The 12,208-nt window shown below is 37.2% G+C and overlaps 1 protein-coding gene across 1 annotated transcript; it reads right to left on the bottom strand.

Moving 5' to 3' along the window:
* Positions 1-249: 249 nt before the first annotated feature.
* impg2a (interphotoreceptor matrix proteoglycan 2a) lies at positions 250-10,655 on the bottom strand. The gene is made up of 9 exons (XM_042002184.1): positions 10,620-10,655; positions 10,279-10,566; positions 9,968-10,187; positions 8,107-8,317; positions 6,885-7,073; positions 5,488-5,689; positions 4,130-4,209; positions 3,571-3,634; positions 250-2,627 (listed from the first exon to the last, which is right to left on the bottom strand). Exons 1-8 carry the CDS (start codon positions 10,653-10,655, stop codon positions 3,592-3,594), a joined length of 1,269 nt encoding a protein of 422 aa, XP_041858118.1. The 3' UTR covers positions 250-2,627; positions 3,571-3,591.
* Positions 10,656-12,208: the final 1,553 nt, after the last annotated feature.

The following is a 12,208-nucleotide window of genomic DNA, read 5'->3' as shown; positions in this document are numbered from 1 at the left end:
ATAAAAGGAAGATGTTTTCATAATGAAACACTGGAGCCTCGTAATGTACATCTTACACTACTAATGGCATCTATAACATTGTTTACATGACATAACACTGTTTGTGATACCCGACTGTCCACGTCATAGATGCTGAAGGACAGTGACAAAAACTGTCAAAATAAATGCATACTTAAAAAAAATGCTGAACACACAGATTGCAAAAGGCATGACATTGTCACAAGGGTCTGTGTTTTCATTTTTTTCTTGTTTTTACACCTGTAAATACCTACAAGAAGAAAAGTACATTAAGCATGAAATGTAAACAAGAAGCTAAGATGTGATCTATGTGTGAGACTGTGACCTCCTAACATAAATGACGGTCACACTGGCTGACAACAAATGAAACAGATGATAATCAGCTGCAGCTGTGAGGGTCCACTCAATGGATAAGTCAAGTTAAAAAAATTCAGAGAGGAACGTGTAGGAATACCAAAGAAAACACTGGAATTAGTCCGTCACATGGTTCCAGATAAAGAAGCCAAATAGGTAGTCAAGGGACAGATCCTTTTCTAAGAATTGCTAGTTTTTCAGGGTTTTTTTCAGCTACAGGTGGTCTTTTCCAGGCCGTGTGGGTTGTTTATCAGCTTGCTTTTCTTTTTTTTTTCTTGTTCTCTACATTGCATTACATGTGACATCTGAAAGCACATTGTTTGAACAAATCCCTGGGCTGCATGCCTCAGAGCATTTTTCCACTGAAACGTGTTTTCAGTTATTTCTGTATAGAGGGCTCAAGCTCTCAACCTCACTTCCCTCAGCGCTGTTTCTTTTCTCTCTTGCCTAACTTTTCATACAGACACAAAAGCTTTTCACTGATGCAGCTGTTAAAAGGACAGAAAAATCACCTGCCATAAGAAAAATGACAAAAGAAACCTTCTGCTAAACATTAAGACTGTCAAATAACATTTTGATATTAATGAATGGTACTGTACACAGAGAAGTATTACACTCAGCAGTCTTAAATGAATAGTTTTAGGTTTAGACCTAAATGGGAAGAGAGATATCTGTACATTAAATGCAAAGCTACAGTCAGCAGCTATTTAGCTTAGCTCAAAGCTTGGAGATTGATAGCATAGCTCTGTCTGGTGATGACTGCAAAAGTACAGCACCTCTAATGGCAAATCCACACAGAGAGAATTTTTGCAGGAATGGTCATCATCACCACAACCTTCAGTGCTTTATTTCAGCTATAACTTAAGGTTTTTCATCTGGAACATTTATTAAGTAATGTCCAAAGACAGCAGTTGAACTTCTACTCTTTCAAATGTGTGCTGAACCTCTGCTGTAGATATGTGATGTCTGGTTTTATTTCCTCAGAAAAATATCCATCCATTCTCTGTCTGAACGAGCCTTCTCCAGTCCAAGCTGTCCATCTGGTGAAGGACTGGCTGGTCACAGTAACTTTTCAACATTACTTCCCTCTTATATTCAAAACTAATTATTATTAAAGAGCAATAACACATTCAGCCACAAAACTCCAAGTGCAGAAATGCCTATTTGGCTGATTTAGTTTGCATTGCGGCTGTTAGCTCAAATTAAACTAATGGCTGCTAGCTTAACATTTTACAAAAGTAGATGCTCAGTCAAAGAAAACTGATATTTATATTCAACAATCCACATCAAGTACATTTTAATAGGTGGGACCATGCAGACTTTAATCTGCAAGCATGTCACTGTGCATGAACCAGAACACAAGTGGATGCTTGTTATCAAAAGATTATATATAACTGTTATCCACAACTTTAGAACTAATATAAAATATGCAAATGTGGTAAGTTTTGCCCATAATGCTGCCCAATTTATTGATCGGGACAGGAAGGCAACAACCTGAAGCTGTAATATTCCATAGTGAATATAGTGGCTGCTAGATGGAAAGAGTCATTTAAAAGGAGCCCTGTGTGCCTTTCTGTGTTCAGTGCAAGGAGCCGACCCATCTATAACATGTGCGTGTCCACCACCTGCATACAAAAAGCCAGCGTCCATGTGTAAACAGTGATTTGGCCTCTTTGTGTATTTCCCAAAATGTTACAGTCAAATTGTTTATGATTAATTAAAGACAAGAACCTTTCAAAGAATATTTTAAATTATAATAGCACCAATGACTAAAACAAAAATCTCATTGCCTCTCTGAGAAGATCTAAAAAGCCAGTCTGAGCACAGAGACAAAAACTAGTAACATGTCAGTTTAACTATACACATTTTTACAATTAAAACATGATGAAAAGAAACAAATATGACACTAAACAAAAACTACAACTTGGTATATTTCAGTGTCAACATTTCAAGTAATAGGATGTGGTCCAGTTTTCCTTTACAGGAAGAAGTCCAGCAGGTAAGCAGCAAACACATGAGCAGACATACTGTAAGCCTTAATATCACAGTGAGCTCACCCAGTTAAGAAAAGGCACAGAGGAACATGGAGGAGCTGTCAACACCTCTGCCTGCACAGACGGGGACAGACGCAGCCTTAATGTTGAGATAGTGCTGGAGGATGATACGTTTCAAACAGTACTATCCAGGCTTGGAGGAACATGGCGAAGATCAACGTCTTGACAAGTAGCTTTACTTTTTAAATCAGAGGTTTGTTTCTGTAAAGAAGAATAGAGGCAAGTCAACCTTAAATAGTTTGAAACTATGTGGAAATATGTTTATTTATGAGTTATATGAGAAGATTATACCACTGTCATGTGTCCAGGAAAAATGTGAAAGTGGGAGTATTAAAAAAAATCCCTACTTAAACAGAGGAGAAACATTATTTAACTGAAGCAGCTACATCCACAAGTTTCCACAGGTTGCCTGCCAACCACTATTAAAATAGAAATGAGGTGCTTCTCTGAGTCAAGGACGGATCCTTAACAGCTGTTTTCTGGATGCCACGTGATTAAATCTCACCAAACGACCTTTCCAATGCAAAGGATTCTTCAAAGGACTCAGTCACTATTCTGTAAAATTTCTGTGTATCCTCAGCATCAAAACACCCACAATTCATGCACATGCCCAATATGCCACATAACAAAGATTGATTCATGCAGGTACAATATGCATTTAAATATGACTATGTTTTCACTGTATTTGTCACCATGAAGTTGTAATGTTTTCCAGAAAACGAAATGAGAGTAGAGTGCCAATATAAATGGCTGCTAAGTAGCCAGCTTACAGCTGTAATGCAGCCAGAATTTCAATTGTTGGGCGTTGCTTGAAATTAAGGATGGGATTGTTACCATGATATTTGCCACCTTATTAAGACTGTTCCATTATATATCTTTAAGACACAACACAAGAAAGAATAAGAAAGATATGACTTGGAAGAAACTATCCTAGGGAGGAAGCATCCTTTACTTTAAGAAATCCCTCTAGAGTGGAACATACAAAACCTCCTCTAAATCATTAAAAAAGATGTATTTTCTTTCTTTCTTTCTTTCTTTCTTTCTTTCTATTTTATACCTATAAGTTAGGCACAGAGGCCTCTCTGGGGATTTTGTTATTTAACACAACAATTAATCACAAAAGTGTTCATTTAAGACAAAACACCTGTTTGTCCACTGGAGAGTTTCATGTGTACGTGGAGGAGCTCTCTCTGCGGGTATCCAGGACACTGCAGCGCATGCAGGTACATACAGAAAAACATCAGAAACAATATTTTTTCTACATGTCAGATATATTATTTACTAAATAACATTCCCTTCCAGCTGAACTCGGCTTTTTTTGGTGTGTAGGTTCTCTATAGCCAGATAAGACTCAGAAACAACCACCATCATTACACATATATGCAAACTCTTACTGCCAGGTTGTTGGCAGAAGAAAGTATGTCTGAATCTCGTAATGGTTTCTGTCTAACTGCATCAGCTCCAAGCCTGACTGGTGGAGATTTAGCAAAGATAAATCTGTTTACTCTGGTTTGGCATGACCTCAGCTCCTCATCTCCTCCACCTCCCAACTAACAAACCTTGAAAAGAAAAATTCCTTTTCTTAAACTCTGGTCTTCTCAGCCTCTTCTATCTCAAACTCACTTCCTTTTTTTTCTTCATATCCTGCTTCTTAGCTCTTTTTCATCTCATCAAAGTCTAAAAGGGAAAAGAGAAGCACTCACGCTTGATGCTGCCGCACAAAGTCTGCAAACTGCCGGTCTTTAGCGTAGAGTTCAATGATGCGTATCCTGTCTTGGATTTCCTGCAGAAACAAATTATATCATTGGAAACGGAACATTACACCGCAGACTGATAAACAGCAAACTGAGCCAACAGTAGACAAATCAGCAATATTTTACTTACAGAAGAAACTTCAGGAGCTTTAGGGTCATGATCATTTTAAGATTGAACAACTCAAAGAGAGAACAAAACAAACTTTGTAACTTTAGCTTTCCTGATAATGTCTTAGACAGGTAAAAATTATTATGTACGAAAAAAAATCTGTGTGACCATGAGTCAAAAAGTACCATCCATACTTTTATCTTCACTACACAAACTACAGAGATGTTTACATCATAAATTAGGTAGTTAAAGACACTTTTCTGTCTGTTTAACCTGATTTTTAACACATCCTCGAAAAAAATCAAGGTTTTACAGAAAGGATAAGTTTAAGTTTTGTTTGGATTTTTAAAATTTTGGAAGATAATTCATCCTTATTGTTAGACTTCATACATATAAAGAGTATGTTCTTAAAAAAAGTCAACATTTTCTATATTTTCTGCAAGATTATTTGATGTATTATCTTCTGAGGCCCTAAAATCAAATTGCCAACCACAGATGCAGGATGTCAGCCAGCTTATCTTCAATGCACCATAGTCTGTGCAACAATAAGGCCTCCAGGTTCACTGTGTTGGTCTTAGTTGGGGTCTGTACCAAACATAGTTGTGGAAACTATGTGGAAACTTGTTCTATCCTGCTTTCCTACGTCCTGAGAAAGAACTGACAGAAAAAGGTGCAACTGTTTTAATTTAGGTTTTTTCCTTGGTTTGCTCATGAGTTAGAATATAATATCCTACTAAAATTAAAGTCAGTTTAATGGTAAATGGCTGCACGTTTCAATTCTCCTATTTTAAATGTTCTTTTACTATGTGCTGTAATGTTTTTAATGTTTTAAATGTGCTTTAAAAATAAACCTACCTTGTCAAGCATCACTAAACACAATTTTCCACAACTTTTAGCCAGTTTTTGGCAGATTGGGAAACCTCTGGCCATGCCTCTGCCTCTCTGAAATACTAGCCAGTCATGTTACTGACCTGTTGACAGTTAAACTAATTATTGTCAAATAGTCCTCCAGTTGTAAAAATTATTATTATTTACATTTTATTTGGTGTTCCAAGTTTTGGGAAATTGACAACATGGCTACACAAGACACATAAACTTTTTGTTGGAAATTAAAAAGGTTTTGTGGAACAGCATCTTGGGTTGTTTTACTCTTCTTGAAAATAGAGGTAATGGGGTAAAGAATGGTAAACACACACACCTCCTTAGTGAGTTCGCTGTTTTCATAGATGTGTCGTATCTCCTCACTACTGAAGTCAGTGGAGGCCTCTGCGCTGGCACTGCTGTACACGGGAGCTTCAGGGTAACGTCGGTAGTAATGGCTGTAGCCCGTCGTTGCTTCACTCTCATACATTGGGTTGTACTTGGTCGCTCTCTCCAAAGATGGGAGGCTCTCTGCCCGCCTGCAAAAAGAAACAAAGAAACAGAACATCAAGCTACATTATGGAGACAGGATGATAAACTGAGCCTTACATCAGTTATGAAGCTTTCTGTGTTAAGTGTTAAAGGCTTTTTAGAAACAGATCTCCATCATATATGATCTGTTAATTGGTTGAGGTTTACACAATGACTGGCAGGCAGTTGAGACAGAAAAAGAAAAGAATGAATGAAGCAAATTGAAGTAATTAAAAAGAAACACGAGTCACCAAACAGCCAGGCAGATGGAGACAGTGTTCAGAGATGGTGCCAACTAAGAAGTCATAGGATTCCTCATATAACTGTGTAGTGTGTAAGAAAATAACCAGGTTTCTTTAAACTAAATGTAAACAACTCTGTGCTCTATCTAGGAAGAATTGACAGCTTTTCAAGGCCAATAAAACAATGTTGTTAAATGGTTTTATTAAAATATGCCTTAAATATATGCACACTGTACACTGCAAGTTAAAAGTGTGGACATACTTTCCCCTTATATCTACTGGGAAAGTTTGTTCAAACTTTTGACTGGTAATGTATGTCAGTACAATATACTACACATACTGAGTCTGTTAGTTTCTAATTTAATAGTTAGAAACATAATTGGGTATTAAAATTAGATCCAAAAGTATTTGCTTAGTAAAGAAGTGGAGAGGGTTATCATTCTGTGAAAAACTGAAAGTGAAATATTCCAGAATTTAAATATTTTATAATGAAAAGTTCCCAAGACTTTGGGGATTTCTTCATGTACGGAAAAGAAAAAAAAAAGATATATATAATGAAATTGATAGTAACAAAATCAGATTATTCAGAACTTTCTGCATACAAGAGATGTGGCTAAAATGTGTTGCTTGCAAATCTAATTCAGCTAAGCTTGAAAAATGTTGCGGAAATTTAAATTTCTACTAACACAATGAAAGGGAATTGTAGGTTAAAACTCTGACTTTAAAAGGTTAAAACAAGATAAATATTTCCCCAAGTTTAAATTACTCAAGATTTAGGAGGGAGTCAGGACACAAATCTGGTTCGGCTGGTTCTACGTAACAGTTAAAGACTATAAAAAGTAAATAAACTATGTGCTTCTCAAACAATAACTTATATAAGCAAGTACAAATCCCGAACAATAATTATATACCCTTAAAATAAGGTAGTATGTGTGGACAGTATTTGATTGGTTGCCCTCACCGTATGGGATCCTCTGATTCATCCTTGTCATACTGGTCCCGTAATGTCCTGGCCAGGAAGAAGAGCACTCCAGAAGCCACCAACAGGAAGCCAGCCACAGAAGCGATCGCTATGCCAACCACCAGTGGCTCTGATACGTACTCCTCACAGTGTTCACCTCTGTACCACCAGTTCTCTCCAACTCGACACCTGGAGATCATAAACATTGTGAGAAAATTGTTTCCATATTTGGACGACAACTGAACGAATAAAGGTTTTCTTATTCCTAAAGTTCAATAAAAGCCAAATAATCAGTTAATGTTAAAAGAAATTATAATTACATACAAAACATTGTTTTCATTTTTGTCCTGACAAAGCTGATAACGTCTCTATAGTTCTGTTTGTATCATTAAATCTCTGATAACTTACTGCAGAATAAAATCTCCTGTTGGCTTCCTGACGCCATGGAGTAATGTGTGAGATAAATAAAAAACGGACAGCATCTGGTGCTTGCCGGTATGTTTTATGATGTAGTAGTTCGTGTGAAACAAAGGTTCGCAGTCCTTTTGGCACACAGTCCCTTTCACATCTGTTTACGATCGTTTAAATTAAAGCGGCACGTGTACAAAAGCTGGAGCAGAGCCAGTGGCATGATTCTGTTCCTGGTCTGGATTATTTGACTTCCATCTTTAACATATCTCTCACACACAGTGTAAATGTCTGTTTAAATGTGGGAACATGCATAAATACTAGAAACAATAAAAAAAAATATTTTGTCTGATTAATTTAGAGAAATATCACTAAAAAAACATGTGGAACAAATATTATTTTGGAACAAAAACAAGGAGTTTAAATGCACACTGAAGCTGGAAAAGTTTGATTCATATAAAATCTTTACACATTAAACCCCTTTGCCATTCCTTATTCTGACCTAATCCAAAAATTACAAATCTTCAAAGATAATTCATTGTTTTTTAAAGTTAACAAAGATGTAACATAAAATTTGATCTAATGGTTTGTTTGGATGATTCCAAGTTACATCCTTCATCTTCCCATGATCAACTTCCAGCTGAGCAGAACGGCTTGAGGACTAAAACACTCTGGCCTCCTTCATGAGCTTTAATAATAACTTTTAAATCTGTTCATGTTACGTGTTGGTGTTCCTGCCTTATAAAACTGCAAACTTAGAGGCCCTTTCCCGCACATACACACAGCCAGATCACTTCCCCTAATCTCCACCCACCTGCATATGGCTCCCTGACCGGGGATGACGTCACACTTGCCGTCATTGAGGCAAAAGTCCGTACGCAGCTCACAGATACTCTGACATGGTAGGCCATCCACGCTGAAGTAACCTGCGTTACAGACACACTCCGCTTCCCCTGACCACTTGTTGACTTTACACTCTGCGTACTCGTTGCAAGCCTGGAACTTACAGGGGTCGGCCTGGTCACCTGGAAAATAAAAAAAAACAGACGAGTTTGACTTTAGTAGACAGTTTTTTGTTAAAATAAAATAAAATAATTTTTTTCCTGTAAAGAAAAATGGGAAAACATGAGGTAGCTTCACAGTATGTGGACTCAGCTGAGTGGCACCAATCAGGATAGTTGTGAGATTGTTTATTATGCTGCAAGTCAGTTAAATCTAAAACTTTACAAACATGACTTTTAAGAATCCATGATTTTGGATTTCTGCTGATAAACCAATCAAATTGTATCTGCTTGTCATTTTCATTTTGAGCCAAGTTTAAAATAATTTAAGAAATAATACTCTTTGTCAGGCTTTTATGATTATTTATTTGCCTTAAATGACGGTATAAGAAATTATTGGACAAAAACAAGATTTTAAAGACTTTGGAAGTGTTCCAAATTGTCATTTTTAAGAGCTCCTAACGGGCATTATAAATTATAAGTTGTCAACTATATACATGGATTTATAATTTAGAAAAAATGCACTTAAACTGCAGGTAAATAGATTTTAAGTCAAAACTAAAAACCAATCTGCCTGTGAGTTCTTGTGCCCTAGCCATCTGTAAAAATATTCCATCATTACACCCCAAAAACAACATGTGGCATTGATAATTTATAAATCATTTTTAAAAATCTGAGGAGTATGGGTGTAAAATGAATGGGCCAATGGAGTTTTGTCAGTGCTGTGTGTGTGCCAGCAACTGTGTTGACACAATCTGCCTGTCTGATTCTTGACACCCAGACAGATATATAAACACCTGCCAAAGTACTCAAAACCACATTTATGGTAGTTAGAGTGAAGAGCACATTCGGCCATGATGAGATGACTCACAATGTGAGGACAAAATTAGTCACACTGACACAGCTGGTAATGATATGACACCAGTAACTAAACAGTCTATATTTAAAAAAATAATAACAACAAAGAAAATGATTTTTTTAAAGGATGCTGAGATTTAAACAGTAATTATTATCCTCTTCTCTCTAAGGCAGCATCATCCATGAAGCATGCTGGGATCCAGCAGTGTGTTGCAGTAGCAACAGACTTTGTAACTAAACCACTGATATCATGTATGCCAAGTTGTCTGATGTTGTTAGAAAACCATATGATGGAAGTGTAATAACAGAGCTACACATGCTAATCAGCTAATGAAAGTGCAGCACGTACTGTGTTAAGGTTTGTGTCATGTGTGTAAAGAAATCTTTAAATCAGATGATGTAAGTTAAATTTTTCTAAACAAGGTATGCCATACACCACAACAAGCATTTAACACCTAGTTCCTCATACTTCTTCACATATCTGATATTCACACTTCATAACAAGTCTTAGAAGTGTTACCTAAACTGTGACTCCAAAATTACTATCATTAATAGACCTTGAGGTTGCAGAGATATATTCCTTTCTTTATGGGTATGCAATTTTCAAGCAGAGGCCTAAAAATAAGCATGTGGTTCAAAAGATTAAATGAAGTAGGCTTTTTTTAATACAGAAAATATAAAATTGTGCCAATAATCAGTTTGGTTAGCTTAGGACAAAGAGTTGTTAACACTGATCTATCCGTGGAACTGTTCCTGCTGGAGGTAATATTCATTATCTCCATCATAATAAGGAAAGCAAACAAAATATGAACCCACCTGATTCAACGTCCAGCGAGTATTTATCAATGGCCAGATTCATGGTCTGGTAGGCTGTGTTACAGAAGTCCTCCAGGATCAAATAAACAGTGGTGGTGACACCACGAGCCACAGGCTTCCCAAATTTCATCCGGCTGTTGACCACAATGCTCCCATTTCTGAAGTTCAGGATCTCCAGGTTCTCAAAATGACTGAGGTTGGACTGAAGGTAGGGCACAAGCTGTGAAAGAATTGGAGAATAAACAATCTAATGTTGAAAACCACACCACTGTGATAATACTGAAACCCACAGTAATGTCAAAAGTTTATACCAGCTCTAGGAAACGCTGCTCCAAAGCTTTGTACTCTGCTGAACTCTTGTTAAAGAGATCCTCTGAGAAGATCATGTTGGTCACCCTCAGGCTGAAGAACACCATCAGAGCTCGTCCTGGGTTTACAGGCATAGCGACACTGGCCTGGTCTGTGCCAAAGGCCACGCTGAACGGGAATCCAGTGCTGCCCTCCTCTGTGTGGTTAGTGAGACCATGACCATATGACACCACTTCATATCCTTGGTCTCCAGTGGCTGCAACATCCAAATCCCCATGAGTAGTCAGAATCTGGGGGATGAAAAGGTTAAATATTATTTAATTGTTATTTTCAACAGGCTTACTTGAGTTTTACTGCTTGAATGATTATAAAAGTCCATTTTACTGAGGATTCTTAGCCATTATGTGGCTGTAATAATTTCCTTCTTGTTTCATTGTTAAAAACAAAAAAAAAAGCAGGGATGAATACAAATACCTAAATCATCACTTCAGTTTCAACAAACAAAAAAAGAAAGTTAATCTGCTAAAGTCAGCAGTTTTCACAGCTAATTCAAGCACTCTTTATGCCAGGTAATGTACAGGTGGTCACGTTTCTAGAATTTATATATGTTAAAATCTGCAAAACATGCAGGTAAAAAGTAGCATTGAATGACTTAGCAGGTCTTGAAGTTACAAAAACCAAGATTATCTGGTGTAAGTATTCTAGTTAAATTACTTTTTTCATGCAAAGTACATTTAGACAACTAATAATTTTGATTGCTGTAAATAAATTTGCTAATACTCCGAACCCCATGTTTAATTAAAAATAGCACAAATACAACAAATCAAATGTCAAAACTGAGACATTAGAACTTAAATACTTGTTTTAGATTTGAAGTGAGTAACAAGTTTCAGAAGAGTTGAGACAAGAGTAACAGAAGAGAGCAGGTAGAGCAACTCACAACCTATTGGGATAATTAGATATAACAAGAGCATCCCAGAGAGAGGGAAGGTTAATAGTTAAAGACTTCTCAAAACGTCTCACAAATAATGTTTCTAAATATACATTTTCAAGAATTTGGAAGCTACATCAGCTACAATGCATAATATTCTTAAACTATTCAAAGATTTGAAGAGAAATATCAATTATTAAGTAGAAAAGGGAAAAAACTGCAGTCATTTAGAAGGGTACATGGAAGCATTTTACAGTAAATCTAAGAGCAGAAAAAAACATACATGCATCAGTAAAAATATTAATTTTATTACTTTACCTCGTCTTCTGAAGTGATTGCTGTGTCTGTTTGGCCATCAGAATCTGGGCTGAAGTCAAAGATAAAGGTAAAAGGCGATTCCTTTACTGGAGACAAGGCAGTTGGTTGAAGAAGCTCTGGAGAATCTGTCAATGGTGGCTCTTCATCATTTTTGTTCACAAGTAAAATCTCATCCTCTGTAAGATCTTCTGTTGCGATGTCAGGTGCTTGCTGCGCTTCATCCTCCACAACTGGAGCTTCGAGGGAAGTTTCTCGACCTTCAATCGCTACATCTACAGCCTCTGAAAGTGGGACTATATCAGGCAGGCCTTCTTCTTCTGTGGTTTCAGTTGAGATTGTAGAAATCTCAAGCTCTTCTGGTATCTCTGGTACCTCATTCACAACAACCTCATCCAGATGCTCCTCTGTTACAGTTGTAGGTTCTTCTTCCACTGCAGACACATCACCTTTCTCCCCGTCCTCAGACGTAGCTTCTGTACTGATGCTGACTTCTTCTGAAGCAGTCTCCTCAAACAACACATTCTCGTCTTCTGTAGTTTTTGTTGGTGGTTCAATTATGTCTTGCAGATCATGACTATCCGAGCCAGAGGCTTCAGTTTCCACTGGTGAGTCTGGAAGCGGGGTGCTTGCTGGCAGCTCAGGGGAAGGAGCCTCAGGTGGGAGCTCTTCAGGTAGGATGTTCT

Source organism: Melanotaenia boesemani, chromosome 12 (genome assembly GCF_017639745.1).
Source record: "Melanotaenia boesemani isolate fMelBoe1 chromosome 12, fMelBoe1.pri, whole genome shotgun sequence".
NCBI lineage: Eukaryota > Metazoa > Chordata > Actinopteri > Atheriniformes > Melanotaeniidae > Melanotaenia > Melanotaenia boesemani.
Note: the sequence above shows the minus strand (reverse complement) of the source record. Positions and strands in the feature narration are given on the sequence as shown.